The 17098-nt window shown below is 40.8% G+C and overlaps 1 protein-coding gene across 1 annotated transcript in view; it reads left to right on the top strand.

Annotated features, from left to right (window-relative positions):
- Positions 1-8856: 8856 nt before the first annotated feature.
- The window catches only part of ARHGAP18 (Rho GTPase activating protein 18), a 97450-nt gene continuing 89208 nt past the window's right edge, over positions 8857-17098 (top strand). Inside the window, exon 1 of the mRNA XM_054819593.1 lies at positions 8857-9092. Within this exon, the coding sequence (XP_054675568.1) occupies positions 9049-9092 (44 nt within the window). The 5' untranslated portion in view covers positions 8857-9048. The remainder of the gene's footprint in view (positions 9093-17098) is intronic.

Genomic DNA, 17098 nt, shown 5'->3' with positions numbered 1-17098 from the left:
CTTCCAGATTTGTTTCAGTTCAGAACTATAAAAATGGATGTGAAGGAAGTACTGTCTAATGTAAATTCATACCTCTGTCCTCATCCTCGCACAGTTCGTGTGTGTAGGTAGTGTGCCATGTGGCAGAACATGAGTGGATTAGATATAAAGTTAATCCACGAGTGGAACAAGTTTCTATTTTTAACCTGACAGGATTTTCCTCTACGCGTGTCAGCCCAGCTGCAGCTTGTAGTAGCTCTGTTGCCCAGTCTTGACATTTTTAACTTTTGTTTTCTATTTAAAATCTTAAACCCCCAGCAAGAGATACCTTCAGACTAATATGAAGAGTGCTTTAGACTCAGGATTTCTCCAAAGCGCATACACCTAGGCCAGTGCTAGAAAAACAATCACAGCAAGAACTCTATCAAGGATTAAAAGCCTTAGTCCAGCTATTAAAGAGTCATTAGCTTTTTGCATTACTTTCAGATATGGAATGGTGAGACAATTTCAACACTATTTATTTCATCTTTTCCATCACTTTTATGATGAGCACCAATGGTAAATATTACACATAATGTTTAAAGTATAGACAAAGTTCATATTATACAAATAAATATTCATCATGTAAGCAGTATGAGATAGATCTGTGTGGGCATTGCTTGGTTAGAAGCCTTCACAGGCAGTATCTAATCCTGTGTGATTTCTGATACACCAAAACAGTACTTTTGAATACGACAAACCTGGCTGTTTCTGGAACAATAAAAGGTGACCCCCTGGAGCAATTTGCATGTGACTAATTGATAACAGTCAAGACGCAGGTGGGAAAGAAGAGCTGCTGGAGGAAAAGAAGGGCATTGTTGTATATGTTTCACAACAGACCTGCCAAAGACTACAAGAAAAGACCGCTACAGAAAACAAGGAAAACAGAGAAAACAGCAATAGGGACATGTGTTTGAAAAAAAGGCACAATGAAAGAAAGAAATGGGCAGGCAGAAATGGACAAGATCAGTGAAAGACAAAATCCGCAGACTGAACTTGTAGCACCGGAGTCTCACGACATGAGACTTGCATGCCACTTGGATGCCGCAACCTGTTTTTCTGCTGATGTATACATGACTCTAGGAAAGGTGGCTTCCACATCCATAGTTACGGCTATAATCTGTGACACTATTCCTGCTGCTCCTGCACCAGGATTTTTGGAATTCTTTACTCTCTGACTCAGCCAGGCACAGGAATACTGTCTAATTTAGTTGGTGTGGGCTTGGTGTTATTTAACCCCTTGTGATACAGTCTAGTAGTCACGAGTTTGCGCAGGTATCAGCGGGGGTGTAGACAGTCTAGAAAACATTACAAGCAGATGGAGACTTTATCCACTTCTAGGCAGAGTTTGCAGGGAAGAAGGTTAGAAGTTGCAAACATTAGGTACAGAAATCAATGGAACAGTACACAAATGGCATACCTTAATAATACCATACTTAGAATCATTTTAAGAATTTATTTTCAGAGGCAAGAAACTCCTTTTCATCATATCCAGCCACCTACTGAGACAGATTATAGTTCTCCTCAATGCAGCCCTCTCTCTAAATGGCTCTGCATTCATTCTTGTTCCAAATGGTGAAATGTCTTACTCATAACAAAGAACGTGAGTCAAATGCGGTTTTTTTGAGACTCTAAGCATATATTCCTGGGCTAATAGCACTGCCTTCAATGTAATGTCAAAGTGTAACCCAATTCAAAGAGTTGTTCCGGGACCAACAAACTAACTCAAATGTATAAAAACCATCAAATGTCAAACTATGGAGTACAGACAATGTAAAGATTTTTAGTTGGCATTTTTGTAAAAATATAGGTTTAAATACTTATAATTTCCTAGTGAAGTAAAGAGCTGGTTATTCAAACTAAGCCCATCATTTTCCCACCTCTGTAAATTGCTTGATCAACATTTCCATCTCTTTTGTATTCAAACATAAAAAAGCAAGCAAAACAAAAACCCACAGTACTCATTATTTCTGTATTCCTAAAGATACCAACAACTGCTGCACCAATAAATACAGAAAACAGTATAATACTCGATCATCAGCAGCGGGTAGATGAGTCACCTGACTGCAGTCTCCCACATTGGATCTTCATGCACAGGGTTCCTGTGGCCCATAGTCTCATGACTAGAAATATCCATCGTGACCGAGTGAGGTTTGGTAAACAGGGAAAAGATGTGAAAGACTTACACAATCTTCCTTCCATCCTCTGGTATGTATGTTGTCACACCACAAAGTTAGATCCTTGTTAATCTCCACAGGTATTTAAAGCTTTATTTAAATATTTTGTATCTTCCAAATGTGGCTTACTGAGAATATTTATTTCTTGGCTTAAGATCCTGTGTAATGATCCATCTGCTCAGTAATGGCTAATACTCTAATCTCTCCTTTTTGTGAGCTAATCACAGCCCCAGACAGCATGTACTCTCTCACTAGATGTCAGCAAGGATAAAGGTCTTAGGAATGGTTATAAAATTTGATGATGTAATTAATACCTTTTAGTATTGGCTTTAAACCTTTTAATGTGAGGCTACGATTTTAAGATGGAGCCCCATGTCCCAGCCTCTCCTTTGCCCAGGGAGAATGATACGAATCCTTTTAGAGCGGTGGATCCCCCTTCAGACACACCAGGATAATTATGCCCGTGTTGTAGGGCAGGCATGGTCTGTGATGGACTTACATCCTACTCCATCCATTCTCCAGTTCAGGGGACCGAATGAATACCATGCAGTGGTCTCCCAGTTCATACACTCAGGTTTCCTCTGCAAATAAGGGTAAAAGAAGGGAAAGATGTGGGCTTGGATATCATCCTGCCATGAAGTTGTAGCACGGCCTTGGCTTGGACTGGGGATCTGGGAAGCAACACTACAACAGCAACTATGGACAACCAAAATCTGAGGAAAGGCCTTGGCCCCAATCTTTTAAGGTTGCCTACCCCTAGAAAACAGCTGCAATCGAATACAAGGATGGTGGTTGAAATTGGAGCCTGTAAGAAATATGCAAAGGTACTTTCAGTTTCCTGCTGTCTTTGTCCTAAATCAAAGATAGTCACAGCCTGGCCATTACTGTTCTGTATTTTCCAGTGAAAATCAATTCTTATATGAGATCATTTGCTATGGATTTGCAAAGTGATTTGTAAACAAAGGGTCCACTTCTGCTTCCCAACAGCAAAGATCCCATTATTGCTATTGGAGCAATACTCTATAACAAAGGATCACTTACACGTGAGACCCTGTCTCAGAGCGGTCATGCCACCAGATTTTCAGCAGCAAAACGCGAAGTGTTTAAATAAAACATGGGTGATGGCAAAATGCTCAAATACATTAAGTATTACCAATTTCCTAGCAGTCTTCAGACACCTTTGCACTGAAATGACATCTACATCAGCTTTCAAAGTACACTAAAAAAGTACTTCACTTCATAAACCTTGATGAGGGTCCACACAAAGTTGTACCTTTAAAAAGGACCAAAAAAGATCAATATCTTTGATGTCCCATATGGTATTAACTGCCAAAATATTGCAGATATTAGTTAAATTACATGGGCAAATTCAACAGTAAATGATACATATACAAATTTGAATTTAGCATTTATAATTAAGTGGAATTCTAAGGATTTGTTTTAACATTACTTCACTGGAAAATTATAGTGAATCCTACAAAAGTGGGGAATATTCCTTAGTACAGTTCCAGGAAAGAGAAGGGCAGGCAGCAAGTGGCAAAGGCAGAGAGAAAAGGGTGTTTCAAGAATGTAGCTGCTTCAGTACCCAGGAAGAATGAGAGAGAACTTGTTGGATATGAACCAACTTACCTAGCTGGAAGCAATTTTCCATTCTAATGGGAGATGTGCTGGTAACTAGGTCCTAGTCAAATTTGTCAGTACATCATTTATACACAAAAATTCATTTCAAGACAGCCAAACCCATCTGTGAACACAGTTAATTGTGTTTTGCTTGAAAAAGAAAAAAGGTGAAGAGTGTCAATGCCTGTTCATTTCGGTCCCATTAGATCCCAGTTCAGGTTAGAATCACAAGGGTACCAACAAGAAGAGAACGAGAGGGCTGCAATGACAGTGGATACGTTCTGATCTAAAGCAGAAAACTCTCTAGATCGAATTCATCAGTCAATTATTTGGCGTGCCATATTTTCCAGCAGCTTTTTAAGCATGCAACCCTTGCTTTACAAAGAAATTTTATTTCCCGAACATTTGCCATTGAAACATTTAAAGAAAAATGCAAGTTGTAATTGAAAAGCAACTACTGTTTTCCATTGTCAGGAACAACATTGAGTCTTCAGGTTTTGAGCAAATATAATCAGTTTTGATTAAAAACAAAATTGTATTGAACTGAAATTTTCTCACAAAAATCTGCTTAGACCAGAAGGTATTTTTATTGAAAAAAAATATTTTTTCCCAAACTATAATGTTTCATACCTTATTTGTTGTATATATTTTTAGAATGTGTTATGTATCACTAGATCACATTTGCAGACTGTTCCAGTTGCCGAGGTAACTGTTATTTTAATGATCAGTGGAGAGGTTCATTATGTAAAACATTATGTTAATTTCAAACACAGAAAATTGATGTCTTGCTGTTACCTTGAAGCTACACCTCCCCCCCCCAAAGTGCCTTTTTCCATGAAAATTAATGGTATGGCTAAATGCTTGAGTATCCTTTTCATACTGATTCAGGTTGCTTTGGAAGCAAATAAGGCAAAAATGACACCTGACAAACAACTAATGACAGATGAACAAATCTCACACCACCATAGTTTGTACAGAAATAGTACAGGAAAAATTGTTGCATGTATCCTTAACTAATACACAGGGACGGTTGGTGGAAATTTTAGGAAGGCACATATCTTTCTCTAACTTAATTTTTAACTTTGAAATATATTATTGCTTAGTTAAGGAAAGCAAATCATAAAACACATCTCAGTAATGTTTATGATCAAGTATGCATAAGTATTGTCCATGACACAGATCAACTGACATTGAGCTGTTGCTACTTTCACTAGATTATATATCTACTAGATTATACCAGCAGTACAAATGCCATGCATTTATGATTTTACTGCAATCGTAGCTGCTCTTTCTGAGGCTGCAGTGAGAACCTTGCTGATGTTAGTAGTTCATGGTGCATTTCTGATGCTTTCTCCATCAAAAAACCCCTGCACATTTCAAAATTATCAAAACTAAGTCTCACAAATTCCAGGGCTCATAATGGCAACTGCTACTATAGCACACCAGCCTCACAAATGCAAATTGTCTCAGGCTACCAAACACAACTGAGTTTTGTCACCAGAATCTTTTGCCTCTTCTCTGGAGTTCTGCCTACAGATTGTGTTAAATTATGAACGCTTAATTCTCTAGGTGGAACTGGATGCTTTTATGTATTAGAATGTGATATACTCAAGACATCTGATAGCTCCTGTATTCTCCTGACACTTCATCGTAATCATCTGATCTGTTTGAGAGTCAGTGAACTCTTCTGACAACACTCAAAGTGCATTTTGATGGAGACTATATTTATACGGACCGTACTTCTTCACTCCACGGAGCTTATTTGAATCCTTTCCCAAGGATTTCCTCTGCAGGCAAAGCTCTGACTTCAAAAGGCAATAGCTCTTTCTCAAGTTCTTTAGCCATTATCACACCTGGTCTTCTATTTCAACCTCGCTACCCTGACTTTTCTGACATGCTGAGGTTTGCTGATTTGTATGCATCCCAATGAGGACTGCGAGCCAAAAATGTAAGACTGTGAAAAAATAGAATTGTATTAAATCAATTAGCTACTGTAAAAAGAACATATGAAGATACAGCTGGGAATAAGCCATCTATTAACAAATAGGATTAGGAATTAATTTCCCCTTTCCACCAGCTTATGCCTCACTTGTCCACTATGTGCAACCAAATGCCTTATGCTGAAAAGCTTTGCTTTCATCCTTAGCACGGTGAAAATAGTCAGCTAAATTTTCAATCCTTGGAATGATTTAAAACTTTCCGATGGGTAGCTTTCTGCTAGAAATTGCTGATTACAGAAAATCTAAAAATTTCAAGGAAAAATGTACTTTTTTTTTTAAATTTGTTGATAGAATATAATCAAAACATATGTTATCCTGTTGACTACTGAATTACATCAGAACATGATGTAAAATCATTAAAGTCAAACAATGGAATAAAGCAAAGCAATACTGAAAAAAAATTCCTAAAGTATATGTTTTATTTTAAACATTTGGAAAGGTCCAATTAGAAATTGCATAACAGACTTTTCAGAATTTTTGTTTCATGGAAAGTTTAAATTTTTGCAGAGAAAAAAAGAAAAAATTGAATACATCAGATCAATTTTTAGTCTAGAAGGACAATTCATATGTTTTTTAGGAACGAGCACATTTAATTATAACAATGTTGTTAGATCACAGCTAATCTTTTTGCAAACAAATTTGTTATATGAATAAATACAAGCATAACAAGCTAACGCAAGTAAAGATTAGTTAAGGAATGCTAGTGAGAAATAAAGAATTTTAAGAACAAATATGAAAAAGGGGATCACTAACTACAAAAAAGAAGCCAGACATGTTAAACCTGCTACAGCTGAAACACTCCCTCTGCTCCACTGATGGAGCAGAGCTGTAAATGGTGTAGAGAGCAACACAGAGCATGAGAACAAGTTAGCAAGTGAAGGGCACATATTTTGGAGCTCTAATTGACATGAGCTGAGAAATACAGGAAGTATAGAAAGAATTTATAGAGAGTAAAATAGTGACATTAATGAAAACAACAAGCTTGAGGATCTGGGACATAAAGCCATATGTAGAATGGGAAAAAATATTCTATATAGCAGTATTAACAACAACAACAACAACAAAATCTATTTTAACTATCTACATCAACTCCTGTATGTTTACAGTATTCTGTATTCTGATTCATCACCAATAACTAAACACACTTTTCTCACAAGTCTGATGCTGTCAAGAACGTGCAGACAGAAGGGATTAGAGACTACAATGAATCACAAACTGAGTCAAAATTCTTACTGTCAGTGGGGATTTCCAATTAATTCTTCCCAGAAAAACTGAAATACAATTTACAGTAGCCAACTTATGTCAAAAGGGTATGGTCACTGAACAGTAACTTGCAGGTACAACCTTCTAACATGTATCAAATATTTAAGTTGTATCTTTGTGGCACTACTTACTTCCAAGTTATCCACAGTCCACACATACTTCCTGGTGACCTAGAAACATTTCATGTACTATGACTTCTCTTTGTTTCCAAGTTTCAGTAATTTGACTGTTATCAGCACAATGAAATGCTTCATTAGAGTAAGACATTATTATAAATCAAGCATACTGAGGCAGAAAACGGAACACCTTTTTGTTTGCAGCCTTCCCTCATACAAGTTAATGCGTGCATTATGATTATCTTTGAATTACATTTAGTGCATACTACTTTTTCAAGAGTCTTGCCTAGTTCAGTGCCCAGGGTGGATGAACAAGAAGGGGAGAATAAGGCTGAAGGGATATTCTCAATTTGGAGTGCATCAGAAACTAAGTAGTTAATATTCATAGATTTGAAAACCTGGAGTTACTGTTCTGATCATCTGCTCTGAAATCATCTAGACTGATCTCCACAGTAACAAAGACCACAGAATTTACTCCATGACCCCAATCAAACAGAAGTAGACATTATTTATATGTGGTTTATATGAGGAAATCATTGTCAAGCTAAAATTTCAAGAGATCCAAGGTCCAGTAGAGCTTTATATAAATTGTTTCAGTGTTTCAGTTCCCTTACGGTAATGCAAAAGGTGTTCCAGTGTTCCCAGCCTGAATTTGTCTAGCTGCTGCTTCAGTCCTTTGGTTCTTCTTACATCTTTGGTAGATTGAAGTGCTCTCTGCTATGACAAATCCTCCTGCGTAGGTGCTTACATGCCATAATCAAATCACCTCTTCTTCCCCCATCCTCTGCTGAGCCGAATGGGGTGAAGACGTCAGTTTCGTACGGCGAGGCAGGTTGCCCAGACCTGCAGTCATTCCCATTGCTCCTCGTTGAACTCTTCCCCTCTGAGCAGCCTTTGAAAGAGCACACAGGCACCGTGCAGATCTCGGCCAAGCCATTTGCAGGGATGGGGCCATCTTCCAACTCCCGTGGAGTGTTTCCACCCTCACAGCTCCCAGCCTGTGCTCTCCCACGCAGTGTGGGGTGTCTGGGCTACCAGCCCACACGTCCACCTACCCCAAGCACCAACACCCCTCCACGCTCACAGACCTCCCCGCTGTCCACGACCCGGCGCTTGGAATCTGTGTCCAGCTCTCAGGGGAGACATGCGTCCACCTCAGAACAAAGTCGAGACCCCGCCGGCCTCCCCAGGTCTTCGCCTCGTCCAGAGGCGCCGTCGTGGGGGAAAGGCCGCCCCAGGGCAGCCGCACCAAAGCCGGGCCCTTCAGGGACGCTGCAGGGCCCGACCCCAGCCCTCCTACCCTGTGCGGGCCCGCCGTCCCGCCGCCCGGCGTGTCATGGTGGCCCCGCCGCAGGCCAGAGCAGAGCGGAGGGGAAACGGGTGGGCGGGGGTCGCCCCGACGGCACCAGGTGGAGCGGGGCCCGGCCGCCCGCGGCGGGAGGCCCCGCGGTCTACCCCTCACGAAGATGCGGCGGGAAAGCGGCCAAGACGCCCCCGGCCCGCAGGGACTCAGCTGCGCCCCGCCGCCCGACTCCGCGCCCCTGCCCCTCCGGACCGGGCGGCGGGGAGGGGGGTGGTGTCGAGGTCGGGCGGCCCCCCGGGAGGGCGCCGGCCCCGCCCTCTGGCCGGGCGGTTCTCTCCGCCGCGGGGCCGGGCGCCGGCGGTGTCTCCGCGGCGGCGGTCGGCGCGGGCAGGTGGCGGCCGAGAAGCGAAGCCGCTGCCGCCCCGAGGGGACTAAGGACGGTGAAGCTGCAGGGGAAGAGCCGCTGAGGGAGGAGCCCCCGGAGAGTGTCGCCCTCTCGTCTTGTGTCCCTCCCGCGCCCGAGGCGGCGGCGGGGAAGGTGACCCGGGAAGATGGTGACTGTGGTGACGAAGCTGGTGCACTACCTGCACCTGAGGTAAGGGCGGGCGGGCGCGGCGACTGCCCTGCACCTCCCGGCGGCCGCGACACCCGGGCGGCCGCCACCCCGCTCCCGTCCCGCCGGGCGCTGCCGCGGGGTCTGGGCTGCCCGCTCACCCGTGCGGCCCCCCGCTCCGCGCCCGGAGCCTGCGCTCGCCCCTGCCCCGCCTCGTCCCGCGGGTCGCGGCCGGCGACGCCGGGCTGCGCCGAAACCGCCGAGAGCGATCGGGAGGGAAACTTCGGCGGCTGCCGGCTGGTGCGTTACGGTGTGGTCTGGGAACGAGCGACAGTCGGGGGTCTGGCGCCGCGGGTGGGAGCGTGTGCGCCCCCGCAGTCGGTACCTGAGCCGGGCGGCCGGCTCCGTGCGCGCTCCCTGCGGCTTCTTCCAGCCGCTCACTGACGTGCGCCTTGCAGCACGGCAGGACAACAAGGCGCTTTCTGGAGAATATCGGTTGTTATTATATAGTTTGAAAAGTTGATGACCTTTCAGTACTTGTGGAGCGTAATTATAATAGCATGGATTAGACAAATTGCATATTTCTTCTTTTCTATATGACTTCTGGCAGGATACGTTACTAAGCCATTTTTCCCAGTATCATCTATTCGAATTAGAATTTAGCAGATAAATATGAATATTTTTGCTTTGAGTGGAAAGAAAGCAAAAAAATGTGCAGTCCCGGTGATGTTCCACTTGTATTTTGTTGAATCACAATTTTTCTCCTGTATAAGAACACTTAATGTGCATCAAAAGACTTGGTTGAAAACATAAAGAAGATCTATCAAGAGGGAGCATACATTGAGCCAGAAATTTAATTTGTGAAAGCAGTGATAGTTTTGTGCAGCATTGTCACATAAGGCACACCAACTCTGGGAACTGATTTCATTAGCTAAATTTTTCCAAGTTAGCCATAGGAGTGGAAATGAGTGGAAAAAATGATGACCAATTGTACTGTAATATTTTATTGGTATGATTTAAGGCTTCATTCCCAGGATATCTGCAGTATCTAGATGTTTTTTAATGATTATTAAATAATGATACTTTGGCATGAATTACATGAGAGAAGCATGTAATGTCACCAATTTTTAACCTGGGTTGGTTTTGGGTTTTTTTTTAATAGGATATTTTAACTGCTAAAACTGTTTAACCTATTCCACAAGCCTAACCGAAATCACAACTCTTAATTTTATAAATTTGTGTGGTTTTTATGCTGCTGTTCCTTTGCTGGGCAAATAGAGAAGGAAATAAAGAAGGAAAAATCCCTGCCAAGTCCTTATGCCTGCCTCTCTTCTCTTGTCCTCCTCTGAACAGTGGGTATTTGTTTAACAGCATTTTACTGCTGGTTTTGAACCAGAGCTTCATGGCTCTATTTGCTTTATAAGCACCAGACAAAAAAATTCTCAGCCTCAAAGACTTTATAATATAAAGGAAATTAGGAAACAGCAAATAATGCAGACAGATGGGGGAATGGAGCAAAGTGATAAAGTTATGTTCTTAAACCAGCAACAGCCTGATTGCTGTCAAGTGTCTTGTAGATATCATGAGAAAGGATGCAAAGAGGCTAACGAGTTTATGCTGTTCTCATGCTGGATGAGCATCAAGATATCGAGAAAGTGTGATCAGTATATCTGAAAATTTAATAAATGCGTGGCCAGTGGTCTGGCTGAATGCAGAATTCGATTATTTTAGTACTGAGTGAAAGAAGTCAATAAAATTAGGGAAGATGTTAACAAGTCCAGTAATTTGCTGTTATAGGAGAAGTAGAGCTATTGGAGACGTGGCTGCAAAGGGACTCAGTAAATGTGCAATGGGCGAAGAAACTGAGTGTTGTAGTCCTGAAGGAACATGAGTTTCTGTTTGTCAAAGCTAAACAAGAGGGTAGATACTTCACTGAGCATTGCTGGAGTGGTAAATAGTGGCAGTATCGGACAGGACATAAATGAGCAAGAGGTGTTCCCTGGAACCAGTACACATCAGCAAGATATAGGGTATTTGCACACAGAACAGATCAGGGGAGGGTACTCACTCATCTTTAGTGAGTCTGCAGGCTTAAAATGCAGGTTGGTTTTAGCAAAATCATGCAATACTTTTGTCCATCTGGATCACAAAATCATGACAGACAGGGGATGGATGTTTCAATCCATGCCAGTCAGGCATGAACAGCTACTATTAGGCATTACAGTGTGCTTATTCTTTGCCTCCATTAGCAAGCGACCAGCAATATAACAATGAACCCAGAAAACAGTAAAGTAGAAAAGAGAGTGCATAAATATGAAATTGTCTGGCATATCCTTGAAATACTGTAATTTATGAGCTTTGATTAAACCATTTTAGTAGGCTTCTGGTTAGACATGCAATAATATTTTTTCCTATATGTGAGGATGGAAATAGTTAAAAGCCAGTTAACAGTAAGGAAACCGAAAAATAAGCTGTTTGCCTGAGTTAAGAATAGTTAGGCAGCTGCTGTGCTGGGAAAAATGCTTATCATCAGCATTGTCCCTTTTGCTCCCCCGAGTGCAGCCTCCACAGAAATGCTAAGGGTCACCTGTCATCTTTGTATTCCGTGTAAATACTTAACTAGCGAGGCCTGGTACATGAATTGGATTTTAAAGTTCTGCCACAGTTAAGTGAATAAATATTATGCTAATATGTCATAAGAAAAAGATATTTGAACATGAAAGACTGTACTTAATAAGTTTATAAGAATACATTTTGTGGCAAGAGTAGACTATGCCAATAAAATAGTACACCGGGCAGCCCAAACAATTACTTTGATCAGATTCTCAGAGAATCATAATTATGCCCTTAATTCAGTACTTACTGAGAAACAGATAATTAATTTATATCACTGTAGGACTTGCACAGTTAGCAGAAATGTGTACATCATAGGAATCTGTCTTACCTTTGAATTTGACACCTTGCAAAACATAAGATCCCAAAGCTACAGGAGTAATATTACAACTGTGGGCACTATACAGCTGTTCTAAAAAACGCCCTTTCTGAAAATCAGAAGTATTCTGATACATTGAAATACAGTACTCATACTTGCTAGAAGAAATCATGTAGCAGTACTTGGTCTCTTACACTTGCCTCGACTAATTAGGCCTTACAGAGGATGATTCTGTACCCATGTAAGCCAACAGGAAAGGTCCCGTTCAGCCTAGTCATAAACTTCTGATTAGTTTCAGTGAGACAAAAGCAGGCTTACTGAATGGTAATGGCTCAGTCAAGAAAGTACCTGTAAAAATACTATATTACGTTCTCAGTAATGCAAAATGTTTTCATATAAATATACTTTATGTCATTATCTCTATGTAAGTAAAGATTGTGCACCAAGTGAAAGCAGAGCAGTGTACAGAAATGAGATGAGCTGTGATTCTTGAGAACAACAGACAAAGGAGATGGCGGCAGATAGAGCAGCTCCCAAGGATAACACCAGGCAACACAAGCACACTGAAGACAAAGACGTAGACTTATGAATGTGAGACATTCACAAGGGGAATGACCATTTGATGCTACCAAGGAGATTTCCACAGTAAATTGTATTGCAGAAATTTGAACTGAAGCATGGCTGTGGTAGGTACAGTTCCTCATTTTAGGAAATGAAAATGATTAAGCTACACAGGTGGAAAAGAGCAGTCCTAGGCTTGAAGTGCTTTTTTGGAAGTTCGGTATTGGTTATGGAATTAATTATCTGTTTTTATAACCTGTCTCTGAAAGTGGCAACATGAAATGCAATAAGATTGTTAACTGAAGCAGCAACTAATAAGACTTTTTTGGAGTGGTCATGAGACCCCTGCTTTTATATGTGAAATTTTTATATCTTTAATAAAACGTTGGTCAGCAAATAAAAACCTTCTGCTAATGCTGTCTGTTACATCTTCCTTCATCCCTCTCATTCCAACATATTTACACTCACCGAGAGGTCTCAGTTAGGCTGTGCAGGGCTTTGGTATGAGCATGGATTTAAGGATCTGCTTCTTAAAAATCCATGATCTGGGTGTGGTGGTTCAAGATGTGGCTGATGGACTGAATCCTGCCTGAGGAACATTTCTAGCAGGCCTGGCATGTTTTTCTCAAAGGAGCCTGGGACCAAGAAATTTTTAAAGCATGCTGTACTGCTGCTACTCCAAAACCTTAGCACGTGGCTGTGCGTGGTTAGCTTGAGGAATGAGCAGAGAGGGGAGAGAGGATGAGGAAGCAGATGAAGGAGCATGACTCTTTGTCTTGGTTAGAGGTCCAGCAAAGGTTGAAACTGCTGATGTTGCTGTTACAAAAGCACAGAGTCTGGACCTCTTGGTTCAGCATATGGTATGGCTACCATACTTGGACAAAGTGCTTCCCTGTGAAACATCTTTTTCAGAAGTCTCATGTCCCTCTTAGAGCACCCCAGGGAACTATCATGATTCCTCAGTCCAAATGAGTGTCCTTGCCTCTACTCTTTTGGGGTCTTGGTACCATCCCGGCCATCTCCAATGGACATGTAAAGCATAGAGGGTTCTGATGAGTGCTGCAGGTGAGGTTATACAGCACAGGTATTTTATGGCTCCTTATGCTATTGCACTAGCATGCAAATAGTCTGCATGGGCCACTGTGTGGTCTTTGATTCTTAAAAAAAAAAAAAAAAAAGCTATACCTGTACATAATTTTGTTTCATTTGTGGAATTATAAATAAACACAATTAACATATTGAGACACATAGACCTGCAGTTTCATTATTGACTTCTAAAGTTCTTGAGTTCATTTACTTTTACAAGCTTAATGTATCTTTTATGTAAGGTGGTTTTTTATATATATATATATATATATATATTTAATGTAGCTACTCTGTTGCTTCTTCCACCCTAGTGTAGGAACATAGCACAGCAGGATGCCAGGTTGGAAAGAACTTTGTTGCTCACTGAATGCTACCTTGTGGCTTACCTACCATCTCTATTCCAATTCATAAACATACTGAGCTTTTTTAAAGATCAGGTTGTCCTTCTTGATGAGTGTGCTGGAACCTTGCTCCTCTTGATATTTAGAAATTAATTTCTAATTTTCAACTTACAGTTGCCAATGGAAAGTTTCTACACATTTCTTTTGTATCAACGTTGTCCACGAACTCAAATGGATCTTCCCACCTGGGATATCTATGACTATGAGTACTTGCAAACAGCAATTTTATCATTGCTTCTTAGTTGCTCATGCTGAGTAGATTCTGCTCTTTCCCATGTGATTTCTGGATGATTAGTGATCAGAAGTGACACTATAATTTTAAGTAATATCTGATCAATGTCTGTGATGATATTAATACTCTGCTATCATCTCGCCTGATATATTGTAGGACTCTGTATGCCTTTTTTATTGCTGTACTACACTGTGTCTCATGGTTGTCTTATGACCAATTAATATCTGGCATTTCAAACTGATGATTCCTCTGGCTTATAGCATAAAATCTAGTTATTAAGTCTATTAAATACATGTACTTATGTCTCATTTTTATTTTTCCAGTCCTTTTATTCATTCATTTTTCCTGTGTAATATTCTGGACTTTCTCTAAATTGATATCCCTAATTTCATACTATCAGTAAATTTCACATTTTTCTTTCTGTGCTGAAGTTATGAATAAAAATATTAAATAAGATGATCATTAACAAGAGGGAACTGTGAGAAATTTTAACAGGAAGACTCCCTTTCCCCCAGTTAATCAATTAGCTTTTTGACATAATGTATTGCTATCTCTTTTCAGTTAAATCTTTCCCCAGTTTACAAACTTGCACTGTTCCCGATCTGCTGGGGTAACTGTGTATGTAGTTATGTTCTTTAAGTGGTACAGTACCAAATGCAATATTGAAAGCCATATAGGTTAGATCTGCTGCAGCCCCCCATCTTTAATACAGCAAGTTATTTTATTACCAAAATCTGTATTTACCTTGTTAATGTCATGTTGTATTTTATCCCAGGTTTCCATTTACCTCCGTGTCTCAAAAGATCTTTTCCTTTGAAGTTCTTAAAAAGACTTCCACACTATCGAGCTCAGAGTAACAGGTGTAAAGTTTCCAGTTTTTCTGTTTTTCTCTTTCTGCATTATATTTGTTTCATTGACATTCTCTGGTGGCATCACTTGAGCTGATTGATAGATTTTTTTTAATTACTTACTATTGAATTCATAGGTAAATTGTTTCAATATTTGGGACAGGACATTATCTATTCTGCCTGGCTTAATTTTACCAAATCTTGAAAACTTTGCTTCTATTTTGAATGTGATTTAGTGTTATACACACATTTTCAGGAGTTGTCTGGCTTTTGTTGTCACTCCCCTTACAGAAGATTGAGTCAGAAAGTTTTGGGGTAGCTGTGCCAACAGTATCTTTGATTTCAACTCCATTCTTAGTGTGTAGCAACTTCACTGCCATTTAATTTCTCTTTTTCTCTATACTGTCAAAGAATAGTATACATTTATTTTAATTTATTTTACTAGGTCTCAGGACCTGTCAGCTGTCAGGACTCAGCTTGACTTTTGGCAATTCTCATTCGATCCCTACACTTTTTGACCTGCAAGGCAGAGCTTTCTTGTTCCCTACTTCTCACCCTGCCTTTCCTGTAGGCTTTTTGCTCACACCTCATACAGCGTTTAGATAAATCCATTTATTTTTTCAACCAGAGATGCTGCACACTTGTCAGTTATCTCTATGGAGCTGCCAACTCTCTTTCTTTAGAGGATACTGAACATACAAGAAGCCCATGGTGAGGCTGTAGAACAGAGAACTCAAGATCTTAGACCTGGGGATCATTTCTGTGTAAGCCTGAACTCTTGCTTTTGTCTAAAAGTGCCATAAAATGAAAAAAACAGGCATGCACTCTGCAAGATGCTGTTAGTCAAGACATACTGTTTAAAGTAAAGTAGTTAATCCAGCTCATTTTGACTAAAAAGGATTACTGAATGATTATGTGTCAGCTCTGCAAAGGTGTAAACCTCCTCCATCAGCACTTTGGCTCCAGAAGAGGATGTTTGTTCATGGCTGCTTTGAAACAGCTTAAACCACTTTCTGACCAATCTCTGACAAATGACAAAAAATTTCTTGAAATTAATTAAGAATGCCCATCCAGCAGTTTTCACTCAATTAAACTTGACTAGCTCTTTGACTAAAGAAGGCCATCACGAATGTTTTGTTAGCATTTTATTTCTTGCCATTCAGCTCCATGCGGTACCTCCCAGAACCTACACAAAGGCGGAAGGATTGTCCCAGCCCAGGAAGCATGAGATGGGACACTCACCATTTCAGCTTTTACCAGGCTTGCCAGGTGCAATAGAAAGGAAAAGATGCTCTTACTGTTTGGAGGTGGAGGGTGACCCTTGTCACCAAGAAGGCCAGCTGGCAGGCGTTTCTCAGACTGCGTCCTCTCTTTCTGATACTGCCGGTCAAGCCAGACACAGCCCTAGCTGGGTGCTCGATGTGGTGGCTTTTCCAACATGGGAAAGGAGATCGCTGCAATAGCTACATAATAATTTCCCTCATTCTGTTAGGAAATACAACACCAATAACTCTGTGGCATATACATACACCTCAATTCCCTCATTCTTCCTGCTTAGATGCTTATTTCCTCCAATCCTTCCTGACGTATCCTCCCAATCAGAGCCTCTCATCAGCAAAACTGACTGCAATGAGTAATTGAAAATCCTAATATTCCCATTTTTCTTTTTCTTTTTTTTTTTTTTTTTTTTTTCCTGCAACAGTGGTCAATAGAATCACTGGATACTTGATTCCTATCATGTCACAAGTATACATTTTTATCATCAGCCTCATTCCTCCTTTGTACTTTCAAAACCACCTTCATAATCTCTGGACAAAAAAAAGAAGCCAATGTGGCCATCACAGTCCGTCAGCTTGGAGGGAAGGTTTGCATCACTTTAATAATTTTTCTCTCTGCAGCACAAAGATTGAAATGAGAAACAGTGCTACATAAAGTAAGCTTTGAGAGATCAGAGATTTAAAGCAGGAGCTTGAAGTACAGTGAAAATT

This window comes from Grus americana, chromosome 3, assembly GCF_028858705.1.
Source record: "Grus americana isolate bGruAme1 chromosome 3, bGruAme1.mat, whole genome shotgun sequence".
Lineage (NCBI taxonomy): Eukaryota > Metazoa > Chordata > Aves > Gruiformes > Gruidae > Grus > Grus americana.
The sequence above is the reverse complement of the archived record's forward strand: the minus strand, read 5'-3'. Positions and strand labels throughout refer to the sequence as shown.